The sequence below is a fragment of the Erithacus rubecula genome, assembly GCF_903797595.1.
Source record: "Erithacus rubecula genome assembly, chromosome: 13".
Lineage (NCBI taxonomy): Eukaryota > Metazoa > Chordata > Aves > Passeriformes > Muscicapidae > Erithacus > Erithacus rubecula.
Window position 1 is genome coordinate 9,347,214 of NC_136665.1, and position 25,768 is coordinate 9,372,981.

The following is a 25,768-nucleotide window of genomic DNA, read 5'->3' on the forward strand; positions in this document are numbered from 1 at the left end:
TGGAGGATGTGCCCTGATAGCCAGAGGGGCAGAGGGGACTCAGAGCAATACTGCAGGGCCTCACTGGCCAAGATACAGCTGGGGATTGGACCAGCTGTTTTATCATTTGTTGAATTCAATGCAAAGCTGAATATTTTCTTGGAGGAGTCAGATGACTCCTGAAGGGAAATGGTGAGAGCCATGCTGGGTGACAGCCCTGTCCCATGCTTCCACTTCCCCTCCCACCACACCACTGCAGTTCTGACCTCTGCCTGTATTCCTGTTGCTCCATGACCTCCTGGCACGTCCATGGACAAGCTGGCCATGGCAGTTTCAGATGGACTTCTGAGCCTTTAACTCACCTTCCTGCCAAGGTAGCTTGAAATTCAGGACTGCATGTACCCTGAGGGGTAATGCTCAACCACATAATTAAAAAAAAACTTCAGCAAATCATCTCTTTGGGATGATTGTTTGGAAATGTTTAAACAGTCTCACTCAAGTGAGGTGCATCACTCATCTGAATGAAACTGTCTTCCCTCCTGCTACCCCAGCATCAAAGCAAAGGGAAAAGCAGCTTTCGCCTCCCTCACTAGGATGTCTGTTTCCATGCCTTCATAGATGAGATCATCTTCACTCGCTTGAAAAAGCTGAAATCTCATCCAGAAATGGTCCAGCACATGAATGTGAAAATGGGCTGGGGATCTGACACCAAGTTTCCATACAGAATCTGTTCCTCTGTCTCCAGTCACCACAAATACCCCAGATATGCTGCAACAAATACAACAAGATAAATACTTTCACCAGATCTATTTAAAACCAGAGAACATGATCAGCCTGTTTTTTGTTGAATTTCAGATGAATCCCATGCAAGAGTTGGTTTTCTCATTGTCAGTTTTACCCAGAGACAAAGAAGCCTGGGTAAGGTTAGAACTGATTGCTCCCCCACATTTCCTTTGGTTCACTGTGGAGATCTACACTTGAAGGAGTTGAGTGGAAAAGCCAGGGGCACTCTGCCTGCTGCAGAGGTGGGAGTGGCAGGGGTGACTGGACCCTGGGCACAGAGAAGTGGATGCTCTATGATACAAACCCTCACAGGTCTGATTTCATGTTCATCACTGTCTCATCTTAGTAATGGGCCAAAAAGTAAAGACCTAAAGCTCTAATTTTTAAAATACTTAAAAAAAATTTTTTCTTTCTCTCCTTCCCTGGCCAAGAACAGAGGGGTCATTTGAAAAAAGTACCCTGGATTTAGAATTCACACATTCCTTGATGAAGAAGTTCTGAAATCTGGAAAAAGACTCAGGAAAAAGTAGTTCTGACACAGCATTTTGGATAGCCCATGGTTGGTTTTTTTTAAGAAAGCAAATAAAACTTATTAGGAAGAAATCACACCACAAATGGTTTTATCCAATTATTTATAACCAATTATTTAATTATGACATCCTCATCATCTGCTACCTGGACCTTCTGGAAACAGCTTATTATTGGTGACATATTTCCATGCAGACTTGCTTAAAAACCCCAGAAACAAACCTAAAACAGTAATAAAAACATAGTTTAAACTCATTTTACAAATGGCTTTAAAACATCCAACCCTGTCCCATCTCCTCCTGCCCCCTTCCTACATTCTCCAGCTGGAAAAAAGACCATAAAGCAGTTTTGTGCAGTCACATGTAAATCCCCTGTCTCTGTTAAGGCAAGAGATTAGCCTGTTAACAAAGTCACCTTGTCACCTACTCTACTTAATCCTTGCATTTCAAAGTGTAATTTTATTGAGCGCCTTGGAGCTGAAGTCTGGTATGTGCTATTTATTTATTTTGTTCCTTTTTTTTTTTTTTTTTTTTTTTTTTTTTTTTTTTTAATTTTAATTCACCTGGAGCCCAAAAGATTTTTTTTTCCCCTGCCCTACTGAAACCTGTGACTTTTGGAAAGGCAGCACCTGTGCCATCTGTATTAATTTTAATACATTCATTTAACCCTTCAGGGACTGATATAGTGCAAAGACGCCCCCTCCTTCTCCTCTCCCCACACCTTTCTGAGACGACAGGCAGACAGTCTCCACACGGTGCCGTACGGCTTCTGGTGCAGCGGCGTATCCTGGCCATAAATCTGTCAATACAAAGAGAACAACACACACACACAAAATGTGGCTAAAACCAAGAAATGTAGCATAATTACAGGTTCATTATTGCAAACAAAAGCATCCCCCGATCCCACCCCTTTGGCAGGGACGGGAGCAATTCAAACAGGCTCATTATGTAGTTACCTAGCCAGGGTCAGAGCCTCCTGAATAGCTCTTGTGGCTCTGCTTATTATCCGGCTCCGGACGCTGGGAATGCGCCCGTTCGAGCTGTGGAGGTGCAGGGGCGCAGGGAGCAGCGAGGCTCCAGCTCTGCTCTCCCCCATCCTTCCTACCTGCTGTTATCTCCATCCTCAGAAGAAGATCTGCATTTGTACCTGCTTTAAAGAGTGTTTGATTGTGGCAAAATGTGTCAGGTTGACAGCCTTGGAGACCGAAGGCTTGTGCTCTGCTGTCAAGGGGGTACAGCAGGAAAAGGGGAGATGGGGTGCAGCAACAGGCATGGGAAGGGAAACATTTTAATCTCCATTGCTTGCTCTATTTCCACTCCAAAATTGTGTGCCACAAGGCTGGATGCTGGTTGGGTGAGGCACACAAATCCTGCAGACCCTCCAGCAAACACCTCTCTGCTTGGAAACAGCTTGCACTGACCTGGGCTGGAAAAATCGCCGTTTTCCAAATCATCCTCGATTTCCCAGGAGTCTGAGGGCATTCATAACATGCTAAACCAGCACACTGCCCTGGACTAGCATTCAAAACCTTTTCCCAAAACACCTACTGCAGCCCTGTGTAAGCCCGTGCTCTGTCCCATCACTCCTTGCCCACACCCAGGCAGGAGCACGAGCAGCCAGGGATGCAGCTGGTGCTTTTTGAACGTTTCCAGCCCTGGCTCCCTTTCTGGCCAGGCCGGGAAGTGGTGTGAAGTCCCCTTTGACACCACGTGCCCCTTCCAGAGCCACAGCTTCCCTCTGCGATGGCCGGAGAATTGAGGAACTCCAAACGGCACCGCTGAATATTCAGGGAACCTGCCAGCCCCCTTCCCCTCTGCCTGCACGGCGGTGAGCCCCGCTCGCACCCACGCTGAGCCTGCCTCCATCTATAACCCAAATGTCAAAACATTTCCTCTTGCAGCCCCGTTCGTCTCGTGGAAGCCCCGATCCCAGGTCCCAGTCCTGCTGCTTTTGGGGACTGCCTGGCTGAGCCACGACTGCCACTGCCCCACTGTGCGCAGATAAGAATAGGCTGCCTCTTCTGACTCATTTAGCTAAAACAATGGAGCCACCAGAGGCCAAATTAATCCCTGGTGACTTCAGCAGAGTTACACCAGTCTAAATTTGGTCCCGAGTGTACAATTAGCACAGAGGAAAGCACAGTTTCATGACAGTGTCTCGGCTCTCCCTCCAGGCTTCCTTCAGCAGGCTCACCCTCCCTGCAGAGCAGCTGGGTGCTCCCTCTCAGCCACCTCATTGGTCATGTCTTCCCATTTCTGGGCACTTGGGAGGGCACCCTGCAGGGACGAAAGGCAATTCATCACCAGCAGTTTTTGCATGGGAGGGGCAGATCCTGTTTCCCTCAGTATATAGGAAGAAAAAGCTCATCTTCCTCACCTTGGGCTTGAAAGGAAATGAAACCCATTCCCTGTGAAGATGTGCCTGCAGGTATCCTTCCAGCACGGGCATTCTCCTGATGCTTTCAGCTGGCTGAAAACCTCTCTTAGATCTAGTCTCCAGGCCCTTTCACTAGCACACCACAGGTCATTAAATTCAACCCTGAGCCAGCCTTTCATCATCATTATCACCACCATCACCAGTTTTGCGCAACCAGATTCCCTCTAGTAATAGTTAAGCCACTGAACTACTCTTTTTCAGCATATATGCATTTCAAATGCTGAGAAAACTTCTCAGAAATCATACTGGAATTTTCTTTGATTGCTCTTGGCTGACCAGGCACTAGCAGAAGTGGAGGCATTGCCTGTGTGCTCCTGTAGCCACACAGAAATGCTACACCCTAAAAATAGAAGAAGCAGAAAAAAATTAATTAAAAAATTTTAAAAAGGCAGCTAACCAGAACTTTTCAACTCCCTAAACACTTCCTCAAAAACTTGGTTTGTGCGTCATGCATGAGCAGAGCCTGGATCACAGAGCCACTTCCATGTGCTGTTCCACAGCAAGGTGTGGGGAACGCACCAGCAATACCACGGTGTAGGATTGGGGCTTTGCTCAAATTGTAAAAAAATTCTTGCTGGCCTCAGAAAGCGCATGTGTGTGTGTGTGAGAGAAAAAAAAAAAACAATGAAAAAAACAGCTAATAATTTAAGGAAAAAAGGAAAGGGGAACAAAGAGAGGAGTGTGGGTCTGGAGAAGGTCTGTGCTCGATGCCTCCTTCTCTGTGTCCCCCTACCCCCTCTGGCTCCACAATCCGGAGCCTTTTCAAACATTCAGATTTCTCATTCCTTTGACAATTCTTCAAAGGCTCCAGGATTTGAGGGAACTTCCTGTTTCATCTCAAACCCTCGCTTTCTTTTCCTTTTCCAGACTATTAAACCCCGCGCTAACCAAGCGCAGTTTGCCGCGTGTCCCACAGCCCTGCCTGCTGCGTGACATTAAAGATACACTGCTCAAGGTGTTTTGCTCCTTACATCCCCCTTCTGACCCCTGAGTTTGCTGCAGAACAAAGTCTTGTTAAGCTCGACACTGGAAAATATATTTCCTTCCTCGCATGCCCGTAGCGGTTGTTTCAGCGTTGTGTAGGGTTGCGTGTGTTATTTTGTTATTGTAGGGTTGCTGGTGACAACTGATCTGCACACACTGCTTTGTTATTGTAGGGTTGCTTTAAAATCCTAGACTCCCGGTCTTAGTTTTATTTATTTTAGGGAAAGGTAGTTTTTAAGGGTCAAAAAATAAACATGCTTAAAAACATACCAAGATGTGGCAAAGAGATGGCGAGGAGAGGAAATCCTGTCAAATCCAGGGCCTTGCCTGCCTGAGCCGTGCCCCTGCAGCATGACCACTGCTCTCACCTCTGCTCTGCTGTGGCTGTCACGACCCAGCAGCAGTGACCAGCTTCTGGTACTCAGCATTTTTAGAGTGCCTACTGTCACTGTGAAAACAGGCCAGCATTAATGATTCTCAAAGGCTTGGGTTACCATAAAAATCTGCACCAGACACGAAGTTTAAAAGTTGAGGCAAAGGAAGAGATGGAAGGGAAGAAAAGAGTGGGGAGGAAGAGAGGAGTGAATGGTGGCTCTCAGTGTGACAGGCAGGCATCATCCCAGGCAGGATCCCCAGGGCTGCCTGGGAGTACCTGGAAGGGCTGCTGGAACTCTTTCATTGTCTGCTGGTGGGTGACCAGCTGTCAGAAAGGACTTCAGACATCACAGAAATCCATCTCAGCATCCATCTCACCTACAGCATCCCCAAAATCTCCTATAGTTGCTCATTTAGACCAGTGTCAGAGTCCAGTCCCTGACACAACTTGGGAGCAGAGCACAGCAGTGATGGTGCAAGGGCCTAGACCCTCACCTTGCTCTGGAATAATGTCTGGGTCTCATTCTCCTCACCTGCTGAGGGAAGAGGGAAACAGATGAGTTTGGGCAATACAGAGAAGAAGCAGAAACATGTGACAGTGCACCCTTCCCAGCAGAGCATCCACAGCTCTCTTGTGAAACGAGAGACTGAGAAGACAATGAAATTAAGGGGAGAGACTCCTGTCAAGCTAAATAATTAAGTCCCAGGGTACATAATTGATGGGCTCTTGATGTGGACCCTAAATCATTTACAAAGCTGGTGCATCGCCCGACATGTGCAGCTCTGGCATGGCGAGAGCAAGGGATGAGCACCTCCTGCAGCACAGTGAGCTGAGCAGGGCAGTTCTGGTGTGGTCACACTGCCCAGGAACACACTCCCAGGGGCTGGGCTGCCTCAGGGTGCTGCACCTTGGGGTGCTGCACCTGCCTGCTCCCTGCTTCCCCAGCTCTGTAGTTGGGATCTCACCATTGAGCTGTCCCGCTTGCCTGGCCTTATGCTCTGGTAGACAAGAGTAGCTCCACCAGGCTGGGAAAGGTTCATGTGGCAGGACAGACAAGTATAAGAGGGAGATGCTGCTGTTCCTCTGCCAAGACTTTTCACTTAGCTTCAACTGAGAACAACCTCAGGTGAATCTTAAACAGCAGCACAAGATACCCAGCACTACTGTAAAATGCACAGAGTTTTTTTCACCACTAGTGAGTCAAACTGAAGCTTGCCTGCACTTGTCTGTTGGACACAAACATCCCTGCCCAGTACTGCTTGGGAACAACTCTTTCAAACTGCTCCTTTCCCTGCAGCTATGCTGATCCATGTCCCTAACCCAGAGAGATGGAGTAATCAATACACGAACAAACTGCTGGACTAAACAAGGCCAGTGGGGATAGGGCTGTGCTGCAGACACAGTCCCTGGGGCTTCTCCGCCTGGGCTGAGGAGAAGGATGCAGACCCAGCAGATGACTGCACTATCCCATAAGAAAGACATCAATCTCGAGGGCTTTTTCCACTGTCAGTTATGTGCAATGCTCCCTCCTGCCCCATCAGTTGCAAAAGCCAAATGGCACCATGCATTCCTATTCTGGTCTGGTTCTTTTCTTTTTTATTTTCTCTTTCTATACTCCATCATCAAAACATATCTTTCTGCCCTTCTCATGCCTGCCTGTGACCCTACCACCTGCCTTACAGGAGCACCAACACATGTCATGAATCTTCTGGGCATCACCAGCTGCCTGGTCTGGTGGCAAGAACATGGAGCAGGAGCACAGCCCAGGGCTGTCTGCTGTCACAGAGACTGTCCTGGAGAGCAGCACATTGGCTCCACGCTGAAAAATATCACTGTCTCTCCTAGTTGCCCCCTGCTCCCAGTGTTTTGACAGTCAGCTTGATGAGCTGAGCGTGTTAACAGTCACCCAGAGCCCCCACCAGCTCCACTCCACCCCGTGCCCACCCCAGGCATGCGCTGTCTGCCTGACACTGCCTACAAACTCTATTAGCTTTGTAATTAAAAACAGCTGTAATCTGATCAGGTGGAGATCACGGTTACAAAATGAAGGAAGCCATTAGCAGGAAATGTTGTGGTTCAGGCAGACATCAAATCAGTTTAAAGAGATTGGATTTCATTGTTTCTATACAGTTACTCCATTACTATAATGCACTGGGTCCATTTAAGCGGCTGGCTCAGAGGAGTGCTCCTAAGGCAGTAGTGACATCTATGTGAAATGAACGGCATAAACAGCAAACTGCGAGGAGATAGCGCTGAATTTACACCCCTGGCTCTGCACTGAATATTAATGCACTAGCACTGAGCTGCTGGACTGGGGCTTGTTGGAGGGTTGGTTCTCTCCTCTTCCTCCAGCCCCCCTTGGTGTTGCTGGTGCCTCTGTGGGAGTGTGAAAGAGCCTTCCCAGCAAGGATGAGATCCAAGGACCATTCCTCTTCTCCCCCCAGCCACAAACCAAACCACGGGTCCAGTTTCTCAGTAGTGAGGTGGAGTGAGAACTGAAACCACAGCAGCCACATTGCTTTGCTTCCTCCTGGCCTCTTCACCCCTGTGTAAACACCAGTCAGTCAGGACAAAAGCAGGAGGGTAAAATACTTAAGTTCTCACACGGGAGAACTCTATTTTCCCCCACAAAAAAAGGGGAAGCAATCTGTGTTTGAAAGCATCAGGCTGGTCCAAGAGCAGCCCAGTGAGGTGTGTGAGGTAACCCAAAGGCTTTGCCTTCAGGAGGGGCTCTCTGCAAAAGCCGCTGGCCCCTGCTTTTAGTTTAGTCCTGTCCTGAAGCCCATAGCCAAGATAAAACTTCCTGAAGGAAAGCCTACACCAAGGGGCACAGCATGGCCCCTGACTTCTGCAAGGCTGATGGTGGTGACTAGGGGAGTGAGCAGGGTAGAGACTGGGGTTTTTACAATATTTTGTGGGTTGCACAGCACCAGTGGGGACAAGGCTAATGAGTTGAGCTGGACCATGTTGCCATGGAAAAGCACAGCTAGAAGCAATGTGAGGGAAGGGCTGTGCTCTCCTGATTTCAGCTCATCCTTGGTGCCTGTGAGCTTTTCATGCTCCGAATATTGGTAGGACAATTGGTTCCTCTAATATGCCTCTAGAAAAAAGCCCCTTATGGTACCATGTGAGTTCATCTGCCTTTTCCAAGCCTTGCAGCTTCCTAACAGCAGGAAATGGGCAGAGAAATTAATGATGGAGCAGGTAAAGAGTCTAAGATGAGGAGGGTGTTAAGGAGATGCAAACATGATGAGAGCTAGCTGCCAAAAGGGAGCTCTGACCATGCCATAGTCCTGCCTGAGCAGTAAAATGACTCTCCAGGCCATACAGAATACAGACACTCCACTCCCCTTGCCAATCTACTAATCAGGGAATGAGATAAAAAGCACCCTGCAGACAAATGCTCAGGCTGCCTCCTGCCCACCATAGCCAATCTGAGCACAGGGAGCCCCTGCTCTTGGTATTGCTAAAACCCTCTCAGCTAGAAAATGGTTCTGTTATTTTCTTACTAATCCAGCTCCCACACAAACAGGCAACCTCTTTCCTTCTCTGCCACCACTTACTGCCTTGTCTCCTATCCTCCTCCTCCCCCTTTTCACCCCAAACTGTATCAAATGAATCAAAGCCCCAGTAAATTATGTTCCCTTTGACCTGCTGGCAACAAGTTCAGCCACAGTACATTAAAAGAGCAGAGGCTGAAGTTTCGTGGTCAGTGAAGGCAGAAGCAGAGGGGTAAAGGCCTTTCTGCTGCATTGCTTTTGCCTTCAGAAGTGATGTTTTCAGCCAGGTTCAGTGGGTACTCAATACTAAGGTTTGGGGCTCAGCCTGTATGGAAAGGGGGTGCAGCTGTGAAGCTGGGAGTTGATTTCTGAACAGCCCCCACAGCTGCCTGTCCTGGCTGGGTGGTCTGACCCAGCACGGCAATGGCATTGCCTCCCACCAACCATTTCTGGAGATAAGGGCTGTACAGGGGTTAATGGGGGCCCAGGGGAAGTGGCACGAGCAGGAGACACAGCACAGCTGGGCTGGCTGAATCTCTGCAAACCCCTGTGTGGGTGCAGCTTTGCTCACCGGGTTCACCATGCGTGCTGGGCTGATCACAACCTCCTAAAGCTCTCCCCATCCTGATGGTTTCCCCAGGCATGGTCTATCTGGCTTTTGAATTCATAATGTTTCATGTGCAATCCGTGCATCTTCACATGGTTTTGGATTTGCTTGCAAATGATGCCTGTACCTTTGCTGATGATGATTCCTCAGGCTGTGGCTTGCTGCAGCGAGAAGACCTGGGGCTGGTAAGGCCAGCAGGTCATGGATTTCATTTGGGGGAACTTTGTGGGCTCAAACAGGGTAAGACAATTAGTGCCCCAAGTTTCTAGCCAGTTGTCCCTGATGTGTCTGAAGTCGTGATGAAGAGGATGCTCAACATCACTGCAAGCCCTGGCACCCTGTATGTGACAGCCCACACTGAGAAGAGAAATGAAGCTGGAGAAAAAGTGCCAGTGGCATCTCTGGCTCTTACTCACTGGCTCCAACATGATGATGGACACAAACCAAGGGTTTATTCTGTTGCCTGTAGAGGAGCAGAGGTGTACAGGGGCTGGCTGTCATCTCACAGCATGAGGCAGTTCGTGTTGTGTGTCCTGGCTGTTCCTGCCCTGGCTCCAGGCGTCATGCAGAGCTTGGAGTGCCCTCCTCTGAAGTCACTGTGACGGCCATGCCAATCCCCAAAGCAGCAGCATCAAATCTGGAGCCTGTGAAGACATTGCCAGCAAAATAAATATTCGGTAATATTTTTAGCCTGTTCTTGTTCAGAGAGAATTTCTTTGTGTCCTTCTGAGGAGCTCGCCGGATCTTTCGTCAGTTTGTTTTTCTCATTAGCCGGCATAAGCTTTGTTCTTATTTAATAAAGATTAGGATCTGCTGCCTCCAGCCCTCTCTTTTTGCTCCTCCACCAGGCCCGTGAGGGCTCAAGCTGCAGTGACATGTTTGATGTTGGGCCATGAAAGTTGAAATGTGGGACAGAAGCTGTCCAGGGTCTCACATTTGCTTCCCCAAAAAGCCTTGTCCCTCATTGCTTCACCCCCACAACACCACGCTCTGCAGAGGGCTGCCCTGCAGCAGGAGAAGGGAAGGGGATGGGATTGACTGGGGACTGCCACTTGAATCATCCAGAGGTTTCCTGGCTCAGCTGGCTTGAAGCATTGATACAGCCTGTGCATGAGTCTAATAAAATAAGAGACATGCCATAAATGGGGGAATGGCTTCTTACAGCTTCAGAGGTCAGAGAGATGCAACAGATCTCCCATCCCTTTATATATCATTGAATTCTCCTAGTTATCAGTAAAGTAAAATAGCTGCTTTCTTTCTTGAGATGAATCATTCCTCAGAAAAGAATGACTTTAAAACAACAGCAGGTATGAACCAGAATAAATTTTATGAACTCCCAGAAGGCAGTTGGGTCTTCTGAGTTTTGAAGTTCTGGTCTCTGCTGACAGCCCCCACCACTGCATGCTGTTCTGGTAGGAATATCACCACCCAACTAGGATAGAGGCTGCTGTGTGCCAGTGTGGCTGCAGAGCACTGCAGGGGCAGGACCAATGCCACATCCCTGGGGCAGGCATGGCAAGGGCATGAGTTGTGCCTGTGATGGAGGCAGGACCTGTGTTCCAACTCAAGGTACTCCTTATTGTCTCCACTGCCAACTGCACAGACGAGCTGGGCTATTGGTCTGCACCTCAGTGTAGCCATCCCTGGAGCTACAGTATGTTTACCTTGCAAGAAATGCTGTGGTTATTTACTTGTGGTAGCATATATAATTAAGTTTATACAGACCTAGTGCTATTAGTGTTGCTATTATGCTTCTTTCTTGGGGATTTTTATTAAAAAGAAAAATCTTTAAACACCCACTCTTGGTATGGAGACTCCCATTCCAGCCGGAGAGCCTGTTTTGCATATGCGTAACTTAGAAGGGGATGAATAACTTCATGGCCAATAACATTTATAGCTTTGCCTTGCAGAGGGAGATAAGGGCAGAGGAACGCAGGGCTCCAGGGCAGGAGCTGTTTGCTGAGAGGGGCCGGGAAAGAATCCAGTCCCCACCCTGCTGGAGCCTTACCTGCGCCCAGGTGCGCAGCTGTGGCGCCGAGCCCCGCGCCCGCCAGCCCCGCACCACGCTGCTGAGGCTGGATACCAAAGCTCCCTGCTCACTCTGGCACGGCTGGAAGGGGAGGAGGAAGGGGGGACGGATGGGGGAGGAACAGCAGGGAAGGCAAATTTTAGAAATACTTTTTGAACAGTCACAGTTGTAAATGAACTCACCCTCACCCTGTTTGTGTCACTTGTGTTTGCTGCTCAGGGCTATGTGAGAGCACAGCTTTTCCTGGCACGACTGCTCTTGGAAAATCAGCTTCCAATCCATATATGATAGTATTCATGGAAACCACAATTCTAATTTACATGGACTGATTTCCATGCCAGAAATGATGCTGCCGTCCAAGCTGGCCTTGAAATGCCGTCCTGTGACTTCCCTGCCCCACCACAGCCAACCAATGCACTGAGAACTCAAATATTTTCCAGGGACTGTTTGCAACCCACAGCCTAGAAAAAAAAAAAATTCTCTAAATTAACGTGGTGGCTCAGCACTATGAGTGTATTCAGGAGACTTCCCAATAGGTATTTTCCAAGACACTACAAAGTCAAAACAAACAAACCCTTGAGAACTAAATCTTTCAGACACAAAATTTCTTAATTATTCTTCATTCACATTTTCTCCCTTATTTTCTCAAGCACTTTACACCATGCTATAGAGACATACAGGTCACCAATGCACAGGGAAGAACCTGGCCCTTTTATATCCCTTCTGCCCTGGCCAAAGCTAGGGAGAGGATCTCCTTCCTCTCCCCTTGCTGTGCTCAGCCCAGGGATCTGCTTCTTCTGCTCCAGCCACTGCTATGCTCTGTGCAATGGAGCAAAGGTTGGGGTGGTGGAGACAGAGCCCTTAATAAAGATAAAATCTATTTCTAATGTCTATAAAAACCAAACCCAAATTCCCAGTTACTTCAACGTGAGCTGTGGAGATGGGGTAATGGAGAATGGAGTTATTTATTAATAGAAGGGCATTTCAATAGAGATGGGAGGAGGTGATATGGACCAAATGGAGGCATTTACAGAAATAATGCTCTGGAGGTTTTACCCAGCTTGGCCAGGTGTCTCACCACTTTTTCTTAAGAACAGTTGTCTCATATTCTCTGAGAAGAGAGTTTTTGGGGAGCTGCATGCTCATGAAGTGCTGTTATCACTCAACCCATTTACCCTAGACCTGGCTTTCTGTTCCATCTGGAAGCAAAACAAGCTTGGAGGGGGGTCCTATTCTTGCTGGATTTTTTGGGAAGCAGTGTGATGCTAATACACCGCCCCAGCTCAGACCCTCCCACCCCACACCCAGTGCAGGGCAGAGGGAGCTGCAGCCCCTCTGGCACACTCCTTGCCTTTACCTGCCTGGGTAAGGAGCCCCAAGGTCAGGCGCCTTAAAAATCACATGAGACCCCACTCTGATTCCTACTACTGCCTCCCACAAAATGCAAAATTTCTTTCCCTAAATTTTTTGCCGAATCGTTTTTAACGCACTCCTCTGCCCTCGCTTGGCAAGCAAACAGTGCCGAAATTCCCACCTGCCTCTCCCTTGCAGCCCCTTCTGGAGTGGCTCATCAGCCATGCAAATAAAAAATGCTCTGAGAGCCCGATGGCCAATTCCCCCTCTGCACTGGCGAGGAATGACAATTCACGGGGGTCTTCAGGGAGCGAGGACGGAGGGAGGGAGGAACGCGGCACAGCGTGGCTGCATGAGGCAATCAAGCTTTCCCACCGCCACCCATCCCCAGGGAGCATCCCAGCTCCTGTCGCGGAGAGCAGAGGCGTCCCTCCCCCACCTGCTTAATCCCCTTTCTCTGCTCCCCACCCCGACCCCCGCAGCCCTGGGAAAGCAGCGCCCGGTCCTGGCTGCCTTTCTCCGCCTGCCTCACTGAGCATCGGCGGAGGGGAAGGGGAAATGTGCGTTTTCTTAATTGATTTTGGTCAAAAAGACAGGCAGCCGCGGGACTGTCAGATTAATTAGTTCCAGAGCTGTTTGCAGTTATGAGCCACGTTGAGATTAGTGGCCACTGCGTTTTGGTGCTAGGGAGTGCTGGGGGAAGAAGGTTTTGTAAGTTTTTTCGCTTTGGTGGCCTTCCTTAAAAGCACAGAAGAAAATAAGAGAGAAAAGAGCCCTGGCTGCCAGCGCTGCCCCAGGGCCAGCTCGGTCCTGTTGCCGCACAGAGGATGGGGTTGTAGTGGCCGGTTTGGTCCTTGTGACATTCTCTGCCCCAGGCTGAACAAAGTCACTACTTTGCTGCAGCTCTGGCCAGACTCTCCCCTCCTTGCAAGGGCTACCGAGCCCGAAGTGTCTCCCCAGTGCCATGCCTGCCCGAAATGTGGTGGCAAAACCAGCTCCTGCATCTCTGCCAGAGCGCGAAGCCGGGCAGCCAGACACACCAGTGTCACCTCCGGAGATGCTTGGCCCCTTTTGTCCCCTCTCCCCTCAGAGAGCAGAGCGGGCTGAAGACTGGAGGAGAGTCTCTGAAACCCCCGGGTGCGGCTCTCGGGCTCAGATCCCCGATTAGATGCGAACGCCTGCAGCAACCTGATAACACGGCAGCGTCTGACGGGGAGGCTCCGGCAGCGCTCCTCCAGCCGAGCAGCGCCCATTGTTTCAGGAGATATTACCCTGCACTCCTGCTTACATCTGGATATCGATAAGCGAGCCTGTTTATGCATAAACACAGTACAACATGCAGCCACATACCTCTGCATTCCTCCTCCCCTCCCTCCCCTTATTCCTTTATCTCCTTCTCATCTGTTCCGCCTGTTAAATGTTATCTCTGCTCTGCGTTCAGAACCGAGTCTCGGGAAAGGACAGTTCTGGTGGGTCACACATATAAGGGTGCTGAGGAATGGCAAATATTTCAGGTGGATTTCCAAAGTTTTCAAGAGTCTGGATGTAGAGAAGCAAGGGAAGACATTTCTGCCAGACTGCAGCAGTGCCAAATAGAGTCCAGCCAGGGTAGGAAAAGGCAGCATGGTTTGGGCAGTATAAGCTGTGTGTTCCTGAGTCTGCTCAGGCAGGACCTCTGTCTCTGTCTGGGTTTGCACCCCAAGTCTCATTTGCCCAGCCATGTGCACAGGCACCCACGGCCCTACAACTGCACATTCTCTCATGGCAAGAGTGTTACATCTACTGCAAAAGCAAAAGAGCAGAAATGTGGATTTTACAGTGATTTAAAATGACTAAAAGAAACAACCTTCCCCTTTTCTGATCCTCATTTGGCAAAAGAAGGTCTGAGAAATGAGCAAACACCAGGTGTACCAAACATCACCTTCAGCACCTATGGCTGTCCCCACAGACTAGAACCCTTTCTGAGACAAAACACTGCCAAAACTGTGTGCTTGGGCTTGGACCCTGGGAGATGGGAAACATCCAGCAATGCTGTAGGGAAGGCCCAAGCCACTTTCTTCAGAGAAAGATGTCAGGATCTTGAGGACTTAGCTTTGCTGAGAGGCTGGTGTGCAGTATTGCAGGTGCTGCTGTTGTCACCTGAATGTGAGCCCTGGCACACAGAGGAGCCTCAGTGCTGCCCCATACATGCCATTGGAGTTGGAGCCCGTGCACAGGGGGCTGCAGGGCACTGGTTCTCAAAAAGCAGTCTGAGACTTACCTCGAAACAGCCAAAGCACAGCCTTCCCCAAGAACTGACACCTGGGCACTTGAGCAAGGACAGGAACCAAGCCTATCCCCTTCACACTTACTATGTGCTGAGAGCTTGGTCCACTTTACTGGGAAGAAAGGCAGCCCATTGTATCTTCTGATGTTCTCCCAGGATTGTCCCCAGCTCTCCTTGCTCAGACTATGTCATAAGCTTTGTCCTCAGCAGGACAGCAGGGTGGCACTGGGTGCTACATCCCCACATCAGGGCCTCCAACCAAAAGCTATGTCTTTGGAATGGGCTGGATGAATCCTAGAAGCAGGCTGGTTTCCAGCTCTCCATCTTCCTAGAAAAAGGGGGGAAAGCACCTAATGCCAAAGGTACTTACAGCACTTAGGCAATTTATCAAAGGAAGTTTGTCCTGGACCAGCTCAGTGACAGCTGCAACCCAGTTGTACAAACCTAATCACAGCTCACCTCAGAATCAGCTTGACACATTAAGCACTGCTCCAAGAAGCTCTCCTCAAACCTTCTGCTCACAGGGTGACTCAGCTCCAGGGTAGGGGACACAAGGGGGATAAATGGAAAACTGGGGGAGGGACTTGTGCATTAATCAGAAGCTCTATCCTTCCCACTCTGGTGTTCTCCACTGCAGCTCAGAAGTGATGCTGCTTTGACAGATTCCATGTGTGGGACCAAGTTGCCCATACCAGTTGTCCTGCTGTCCACACACAAGGACATGAGCAAGTTATGGAGCTCCTCTGCAAGCACCAAAAAAGGACACTTGGACAGCAGGTAAATGGAAGCAGATGCCTCCTCAGTGAGGATGGGGCTGTCTCTCCTCCCAGGAGCTCATCTTCAAGGACCTCCACTTGTTTCCTCATTGCAGTGACTGCAAATCCTTCTCCAGCCCTAGTGCTGGTTTTTGGGCTGAAGCAGAGGCAGGGTGTCCATATCTGTACATAAGCAGCAAACTCCCAGGCAGGATGGCACCTCTGGCCAGTGTGTGTTTGTTTCCAAGCATCTGTGCACACACACATGCAGCATTTTGGGAGCCAGGCAGGGCAGAAGGGCTCCCTGCAGGGCGTGGGTTTGAGCAATAGCAGCAAGGGCAACTCGTGAGCCCAAGGCAGCGTGGCTGCACTGCATGCAAGCTCTCTGGAATGGGGCTGTATACTGAATTTATGAGCTCTTAAGTCATCACATTTACAATTTGTATTCTTCAGTCTTTTAATCTCAGCAATAAACTCAGACTAAACCTTTGCAGAGGCAGTGTGGAAATTTCACTGTTCCCCTCAGCCCTATATACAAAGTGCCCATGGACAGGACCAGAAGTTTCTGATAGCTTCAGTGTTCTTATCCTGTTCCCCACTCCCATTAATTAATTGGTCAGTCCCTCACTTGCTACCTGGGTTGCCCAGGCCCCCCTTGCTGGATGTAGGTAAAACACATTAGAAAATACGGGGGCACAAACACTTACCATCCCTCCTACATGTCTGTGTGCACATCACCAGGACCCTCACCTAAGTTTTGTACCTCTTAGGACTCCCCCTTGCCCTGCAAACCAGCACCTCTGGTGCATTTTTTACCTGTACAGAGTTGCTTTACTTCAGAGGTCCATATCAGTCTCCAGGAGGTTTCCTGCTGGAGAGCTGGCTCTCAACAGGGACTAGTCTTCAAAGTGAGCACCTTCTTCATTAACAGGCCTCAAACTGAGATGAAATAAGCACTGATAAACCTACTAATGCAGCCAGGCCTTCCCTGCTTGGATGAACCCCACGCTTTCAGAAGAGGGTGGCATCATTTCTGCAGAATGCTTGAGTGGCCTCAAATAACACATTGAACTGTCAGGCACAAGCCCAAGTTATGGCGTGAGCCAGCACTGAAATAATGAGAAGCTGATCTACAGCTTTTCCCCTCTGGTTTATTAAATGAATGCTCCACATACCACTTCCCACTGACTGGAAACAGGGAGAAAATCCCAGAACAGTAACTCATCATCCTTTCTTTCCCTGCGAAGATTCAAGGCTGTGGCTATGTATGGATGTTGTGAAGTGATAAAGTTGCTGTGGCTTCACGAGTTACCACACATCAGCTGAACTGTGCCATCTGACCGTGCTCCCAGCTCCCTGCAACTGGGTGGTAAAACATGTTTGCTCATGATGGGGCTGGAGCAGGTACACTGGCGGGCTCTAGATAAGCATACTTTGCTGATAAGCTGTACCTCATTAAGCCCCAGGACTCAACGGCTTGCAATGCAATCCTTGCCCCAGAAGCCCCTCCTCTCTTCAAGTTGTAGCCCTCAGTCATGGGACAAGCAGCAGGAAACCCCTCTGGGAAAGTGGTCAATACTGGATTGATTCCTGTGTTACATGGAGAGGATTTAGGGCCAGAGACCATGCCAAAGAGGAGTGGTAGAAGGACCAGCCAACCATGCTGCTGAGTACAACTTCAGCATAGCCCTGTCTGGAGAGGATACTGCAAATGACATGTGGAGATGATCCAGTCAGTGAAACCAAAGTGCTCTGAGCTCTGCTGGGGTCAGAGTCCATGGACATGAGTTACAATACCATTTGGGCTTTCCAAGGCTGAAACAAGGTCCAGCTCTGCATATGGGACATGATCTAAACATAAAAAACATGTCGGACTCGTTCTTGACTCCACTAAGTAGGACCAGTCCTCTTTGTCTTCATATCTCAAAAAAGAATGTTTTTTTGAGGTTCCTTCCTTCCCCAGTACCACTCAGAAGATATGATTATATTCTTGCCTGAACCTTGGTTTAGTCTTAAGCACCAACCCGAGCCTCAGAAAAGCTGGAAACAGAGCCAGCTCTGTGTCCCAGCCTTTGGGGGTCTCTTCCAGTCAGCCCTCCCCAGAGCCACCCCATGTCCCATCCCACATCCAGCCTCCGTGCTGAGCCCAGCACATGGGATCACTGCACAGGACATGCTGGCCCTCCCTCCTGTACAGAGTGGGGAGCCCAAGTTGTCTAAGCCTTTTCTGCTCGACATTCACAGCTGCAAAAACAGCAGGCATACAGCAGACCTCCCAAAACTGAGCACCAGGCACCTACCCTTCTCCACTGCTCCACCCAGATGCTCTTGGGATGGGAGCTACACACACTCAGGATGGGTTCTCCTTATCCAGGTGTTGCATTTGTATTTTGAGAGCTCAGGAGACATTCTTCAGGGCAAGATTTCTATTTATTTTTCTGCCTTGTCTTGAAGTCAGGCAGGTTCCTCTGTTCCACCCCAGTGGGAGGTTGGCCCAGTGTGCCCATCCCTGACCATCATCCCCAGGAATGTGGCTCCAAGGCTGAGCACAGCATGCCCCCAACAGGGCTGACCCACGGGGAGGCATCTAATGACAGTTTAAGTGGTGGAGCAAAGCACGACTCTTGTTTGTTTGGATAGTCAAAGGACTTGGAACAAATGTCTCTGACTTGTGTTGGTTCAAATAAAAGAACCCCAGTCTTGTCACAGAATCAACAGGGCTGATGAGAAATCACTTGTGTAGACATGCTCTGCGCTCAGATGCTTTGAAAACAGAAAAAACCCTATGATAACAGCAATAATAATTATTCATTACATTGGAAAAGACCTCTAAAATCACCAAATCCAACTATTGACCCAGTGCTGCCAATCCCACCACAACCGGATGGCATTTAAATATCTCAAGGGATGGTGACTCAACCATTGCCAGTTGATGGGCAGCCTGATCCAATTCTTGACAGTCCTTTCCTTGAAGAAACTTTTCCTAATAATCAAATCAAAATATTACTAGAAATTTTTTTTCCCACAACTTGGAGGCACTCAATCCTTTTTGGACCAGGAGTCACTGGGGGTCCAAGAGCAAGATCAGGGATTGGGGCTGCATGGTTGGGATCACCTGTCATCTGGGTGACAAAAAGTTAGGGACATTTTGCTGTGTGGTGCCTCTGTTTTGCTCCTCATCCTGACCTGGCTGACAATCCCTGCCCTTACAGACCCAATATCTGGCTGGGAGGAAAGAGAAGGATGGACATGGCAGTGCCTGGAGTGGGGAACCAGGGGGGACAGGGACTGCTAGTCCACATCCATCTGACATCCTGAAGCAGGGAATGAAGGAAAAGGAAGGAGGGGGTGGGTAGAAAAGAAAATCCCAAAGATCCTCGGATAATAAGCACCATTAAGGTTAGTCTGTCTCATGATTGTTTCTTATTAAAAAGAGACTGTACTTTATCTGTGCAGGATATGCTGTTTGGATGAGGGAATTAGCAGAGTGACTGCCTCCATATCATCTAATTAGCAAAAATGTTGATAAGCAGATACAATCACATATGATTAGGATCCTTTTAAAAAGCCACTCCATTAATTAAATAGACAGAAAGGCTGCCTCCAGCCCTCGCGTGCCACTGATTAGAATACAAATATTTACACTAATCTCACCTCCATCAGCCATGGGACACTTTTGAGTATTTTTAGTGACATCAGATTACTATTGATTTTCATCCCCAATGTCAGACCATTTTGTTAGTATCTGAAAGTGCTGCCTTCAGTTTCGGATGCTTTAAATCATGTTAAGGGTTTATCTTAATGACGCTGCTGATAACCACTGTTCAGGTCACTCGTACTTTCTCTTCAAAGAACACAGTCTGGGCCGGCTTTTATTGTTTGTACTTGAGATTTAAGATACGAAAAACATTTCTCATTTCAAAGCCTTGGTTTCTAGGGATGGGGCTGCCAGGCCAGTTTGGGTCTAGTTACTTGATGTGGGCATGTCTCATTTCCCTTTCTCCCTGCCTCTCCTTGACCCTTTCTTTTTTCCTTACAAACCTTTTGGCTCACAGCAGTGGCCTGTCTTGAATGGCTGCTAATCACTGACGCCTGCTGCAGGCAGCAGACAGACAGGCAGTGAGCATCCTCTGCTCAGGGATGACAGGAGAAAAACACTCCCTACTTTTCAGCTGGGTAGGATGCACTAAATCCAAGAGAGATAACCCAGTGCGCCAGCCAGTCTGAGATGGGCTCTCAGCATCAAAAGCCAGCAGGGAAAAGATGCTTTGCAAAGACACAGCAAAAGGCAGTCACCTCCCTTCTGTGCACAGCCCCACTCCCTGAAGTTGATAACTGGCCTGGGACCCTCTTCAACAGACTTTGCTGATGTCCCATTTTCCCTTCTGGGTTATAAGAGAGTAGGAAATTTCTGCCAAGCTTCTGCAAAAAGACCATGCTGGCAGTGGCTAGGATCTGTTGGCACCTTTTGAGGACTTGTGGGTGGTAAGCTTGGATCACCCTCAAGTCAATGGACAATCTTTAAAAATCTAGTTCATTTTGTGAAGATTTCAGCATAAGACTACAGTCTGAGCGAGCAACCAAGTCTTAGCTCTCCCCTCATTGTAGAAGACTACTTCAGGGTGTTTTGGGAATGCAAAGTACCCTCTGAGCTCAAATGGGCTGCAGCAGCTTGCTGTTGGGCCCTGGTTATGTTTGCCATTTCTACAGAAAAAAACCCAGCACAAAAATCATGCACAACTACCCTGTAATTAAGAACACTTCTGTGCCAAAAGAGGCAGAAGCTGAGATCTCTGCAGTGAGGTGAGCCCACAGGGCCATGGGCTCATTTGCCCCTTTGCACTTCCTTCAGCTCCAGCCCCCAGACCTGCACTGCCCTGCAGAAACTTTTACTGCCCAAATCTGACAAGCACCTCCATGCACTGCCCCATCACTGACCAGTGAGAGCACCAGCAGGACAAATACCTCTCCCAACATGTGTCAGCTCAACTGCCTTCCTCCTTCTGCCATATTGCTGTCTCCAGGCTGACAGAACTGCCCTGTGCTTTCACAGCCCCCCCAGAGGTTGTGTGTTAGGACAGCAGCCAGCTCATACGCTGTGCACATGCTCTTTGGTCTGGCTGGCTCTTGACTTCTTCCCAAATGTGGGATAATGGAAAAGAGGGCAGTGATCTGCAACATATGCTGCTATTAGAAGGTGTTTATGACACTGTGTTACAGACAGATGAATTCTCATTATTGGCACTTCCTTGAGACCTTCTTCATGCAATGTTTCCCTCTGAGGATATTGTATTTCCCAGCAGAATGGCAAATCCAAGGAACAGAAAGAGATGCAGGGTAACCCTAGATTTGATTGCCTGTGTTGAGTTCCTGGGCCATCCCTGTCGAACACGCATGCACACCTTGGGCAGGTATCCAAAATGGCACATAGAAAAGAGGCTAAGGTTGGCAATTCTGGGAATTTAATTTACTACCAACATGAAAATGAGGCTCTTCTGAAAGTGTTAGGCTTGTCTATGAATTCAGAAAATATGACAATGTCCATCTAATCATGACTTTTGGAAGAATCCTCACTCATGGTTTAAAAATGGCCACATGGGGAAGTTCCAGTGATTCGCTGCCTCATAAAGAAGAATGTGCAATGTATTTTGAATTTAAATTTGGCTAATGATACCTTCCAACTGCTTTGTCTGGAAGTCTGAAAATCCCTGTGGCATTGAATTTCTGTTCCCATGCAGGTTCTTGCTGACTATGATGTAGCTGGCATTGAACTTCCTCTTTCCCCAAGTCTCTCACTCCAGAGGGTATTTTCCAATCCCTTAGTCACATTTTATGACCTCTCCCTGGGCTTTCTCTGATTTATCAACACTTTTCCTGAACTATGGGTAACCAAACTGCAGCTTCCCTATAGCTGCTGCCATTGGGTATTACATCCTGACTATACCACACTTCCCTGGATTGCATACAAATCCACACTGGGTATCTGAGGATTCCACTTCAGGGTAGGTTCAGGCAATAAGTAATCTGAGAAAATCATAAGGGTGGTAAAACAGTGAAAGACATTGCCCAGGGAAGCTGTGGATGCCCCACCCCTGGAAGTGGCCCAGTTTTATTGGTGCATTAAGCAACCAATTCTAGTGGAAGGAGTCTCTGCCCATGGCAGGGGGCAGGGATTAGATGACCTTTAATAAAGGTCACATCCCACCCAAACCATGGCAGTCCTACATCACAGCTGTGTCAGCACAGTTACATGTACATGATCTACATTCAGAGACAGAAAGCCAGTGACAACCAACTCCAGCTCAGAATGTGGCCAGGACAACTGAGCCAGCATTGGTGGAACCCTCTCTGAGGTCACAATCTCATGGTTTGTGAGCAACAGGTTTGAAAAGAATGTCTGTGATCAAACAGCTCTTGGTAGCCCTGCAGTGCAGCAGGACAGAGCAGCTCATGGGGAGCACTGAACAGCTCCCCACTCCCGAGGAGTGCAGTGCCATTGGGGCTCCAAGAGTCTCTTCATGCTGAACAACCTTGGTGGGAGAGACATAACCAGGCACCTTCCAAACACCCCGGCTTCCCTCTGAGATGGTAGATTACTACAAGGTCCTTGGTCTGGAAGAAGATGCCTCACAGGATGATATTAAGAAATCCTACCACAAACTGGCTCTAAAATGGCATCCTGATAAGAATCCCAAAAACAAGGAGGAAGCTGAGAAGAAATTCAAAGAAATAGTTGAAGCGTACGAGATTTTGTCCAATCCTCAGAAGCGATCACTCTACGACAAGTCTGTTGAGGAGAGCAGATTCCGCAGAGAAGGAGCTGCAGCGGGCTGTGACTTCTTTTGTTCCCATTATGGATTCCCCCATCAAGAAGAGGTCTTTGGAGGGACATTTCCATTTACGTGCATTTTTTCGAACCCTTTTGACCTAAGAATCAATGGTGAAAACTGGCAGAGCGCATATGGAAGAGGAAGAAGGCTCGGGGAACCGTTTGTACAGTGGGATTCTTACTGTCCCAGTGGGCACCCCACATCCTTCTTTGTTGAAAACACAGCTGGGCCCTATGGTGTCAGAACAGTGATAACCACTACTGAAGTGATCAATGACAAGACCATCACCACTCGGAAAATCATTGAGGATGGGCAGGAGACAAAAGAAGTGGAAGAAGATGGCCAGCTGAAGTCTGTGATAATCAATGGGAGAGACTACCTGAATTCCTAATGTCACCAATGCAAGCTGTGGGATGTGCTCTCATAGCTCAACTGATGGAATCTACTACAAGCAGTATAAATAAATACTGAATTCATGATACAACTGATGCAGACTTCTCAATGGTTGGAAACAAAATATTTCACAGGTAAAGATATGGTTATGCTAAACTAAAGAGTGTGAGTCCACAAAGACTGAATGAGGTGATAGATAATGATTATTCAATAAATATATATCAGAGATGCATGTGAAAGCAACCTTGCTGGTTTGCCACAGACCAAGTTGATTTAATACAGCAACAGGAGACAAGCTGGTTTGTGGACATGTAAGAGAACCCTTAATAAAAAGCTGCAGGTTCCCTTGCCACTCCTTGAGATGCCACTGTTAAAGTCTACCAGCTGGGTGAATTAAGCCTTGTGTGACTCTCATATACAACCCTGACACTAAGTGAAGAATATTCTTCCTGCTTTTGGTGTATCAGAGGATGCATATCCACTGAAAAAAAGCTTTTATACATGAGCAAGAAGGTTGGCAGAGGTCAGCAGGACATGGAGAGCCTAGAGGATAGAGAACGGCATAAAAAAAACAAAGGAAGGAAGAAAATGTCATTCCTTCAACTGTAAAAAAATTGGGGCTTTCTTGAGAATGCCCTGCAAATTATGATCACAGACCCTGATGGAAGTACTGCATCACTCAGGGGCTGAAAGTGAGCAGGGAAAAGGTGAATTTGGCTCTCAGACTGGGACAATCTATATTCCCTCTCTGTCTGGAGTCATTCAAACACAAAGAGCTAAATTCTAACCATGAGCCAACAGATTCCAGGGGGCTGAGTTTAGCTCCCTCTTTGTGCAAAGCTGGATGCAAAGACTTAGATGGTGCTTTACCATCCTTATTGTCTTGCTCACAGCTGCAAGAGCCAGCTCACAATGCATTTCTTGCACAGCCTGCCAGCACACTGCTCTTGTTCTCCACTGAGCTACAGAACATGCTCCCCACATTTCCACCCTCCCCTGGGCTGACATGAACTGCTGAGCCTTGTTTCTTGCTTGGCCAGATCACCTTAAGCATTTAAAATCTTACACACCTCTTATTTTCAGTCCCACGCTACGTTCTCTTGAGTTTCCCAGCTTTCCCTGCCCAGTGATTTCTCCCTGGAGACTAGAAATAGTTTTCAGGGACATTTTCACTCTAATCCAGATTACAATTGCTGCCTGCATTTGGGCAGGTCTGTGCATCTGTTTCCTCTGCTGTAAAATGGGAATAACAGACTCCTGTGCTTTGAAGGAGACTGTGAGGTAGTGTTGCTAGTAAAGGATTCTGAGCATTAACCAATAAGTTAAATTAGCCAGAATGCTGCCATGCCTTATTCAGAGCTTTCTCTCCTGCAAAGACAAATGTAACTTAAATCACCATCCTTAGCAATTGATGCCATGTCCAGCTTGGAAAAAGACAAAAACTGTATTTGTTATTGCAGGGATAAACCTGTTGTGTCTGCTGCTTCTCCACAGTTTGGAAGCCATCAACAGTCCTGCAGGCATTGGGACTCTGAGAACTGCAAATATTTAAGGGGCTTGATACAGAAAGATTATTTTGGTCAGAACAAACATGAGTCAATATTTCTATCAATACTTCTCCTGTGGGCACCATATTCATAGCTTCTTGAATTTACATTATGCTGCCTCAGAGGAAGTCCAAGGTAAAAAAAAAACCAAACCAAACAATTAATAACAACAACAACAAAAACAAACTGCGTGTTTTGGATTGGAAACTGAAATGGTCTTTGATCAAAATAACATGTTTGGAAATCTGGACCAGAGTTGAATTTCCAGCTCTTCAACTTTTTCAGCTTCCTAGGGCTAAAACTTTGCTTCAGTCTTGTCTCTAATGCGATATTTATTTATGTACATCAATATTTGTTGATCTGAGACAAAGGTATGCAAGTCTATATACATTTTAGACCTTTCTTGCCTTGAGTCACTAGTTCCCTCTTGGTATCTAAAGCAGCACCTAAGAGCAAGTTCTTCCTTTTTCCATCCCTGAGTCAGAGTGTTTCTATTGCTGCTTGCAGTAGCAGGGATCTCCTGGGGCAGCTGCATTCCTTCCAAACCTGCTGGAAGGAATAAGGGAACATAGATTGGGAAGGGACCAGCTCACCCAGAAAGTTTTGAGTCCAGGAGAACCTGCAGATCCTCTTCCGTTTCTTCCTGTACACTGCAGCAGAGCACCTTGCAGTACTTTCTGTGAGCTAAATACATGAAATTTAAAAAGAAAATAGTAAGACCAAGATCATAAGGGTCTGGTGAGAAGAGAGCAGGTCAATCTGCATTAGCAAAGTCCTTCATTCCTGCGATAGCAAGAAATCTGCCAGGTGTTCCCAAACCACTCCTGGAATGGGTGTAACAGAAAACACATTCTGTAAGTTCTGTAAGTGAACCCCAAAATGCCTTGCTTTGGAAGCAAATCCTTTTCTATCCCAGGACATTGGATCAGACTAGCACTGAGCCTGCCAACAAAACACCAACACCTTCGAGGAGCTTTTAGAAACTTTTTCTCATGCCATTTAGCAGCCACAGCACCAGAGGAGGCAGCACCAGATGTACACCCAGCCACAGCATAACTCTGTGAGTCTTTGCCTTGCTCAATTCCAGCTCTCAGTTCATCTTCCAAAAATTCCTCTTCCCTCCAACAACGTGTATTTTTGGACCTTGCCTGGTCGCTGGTGATTCTTTCAGGTGTGTTCATGGCTGAAGGTGCTTGCATGCACTTGCACATGCCATCAATCCCCTATGAGGACCAGGGCTACCAGCTGCACACCCTGGTGCTTAGCTGCTGATGGAAACCACCCCATCATCCTTCCAGTCACTGCTGGACTTGATGGGCTCATTTCCAGCCCCAGCTCTGCTTGAAGATGTCACACTTGAGGGCAGCTGGCAGCCTCCCTTCTGGCTGCAGCTCCAGCCCCA

The 25,768-nt window shown here is 48.1% G+C and overlaps 1 protein-coding gene across 1 annotated transcript; it reads left to right on the top strand.

Annotated features, from left to right (window-relative positions):
- The first annotated feature begins 22,013 nt into the window (after nt 1–22,013).
- Nucleotides 22,014–22,910, top strand: DNAJB8 (DnaJ heat shock protein family (Hsp40) member B8). The gene has a single exon (XM_079317205.1). The coding sequence runs from the start codon at nt 22,182–22,184 to the stop codon at nt 22,815–22,817; it is 636 nt and encodes a 211-aa protein (XP_079173331.1). The 5' UTR covers nt 22,014–22,181; the 3' UTR covers nt 22,818–22,910.
- The last annotated feature ends 2,858 nt before the right edge of the window (nt 22,911–25,768 follow it).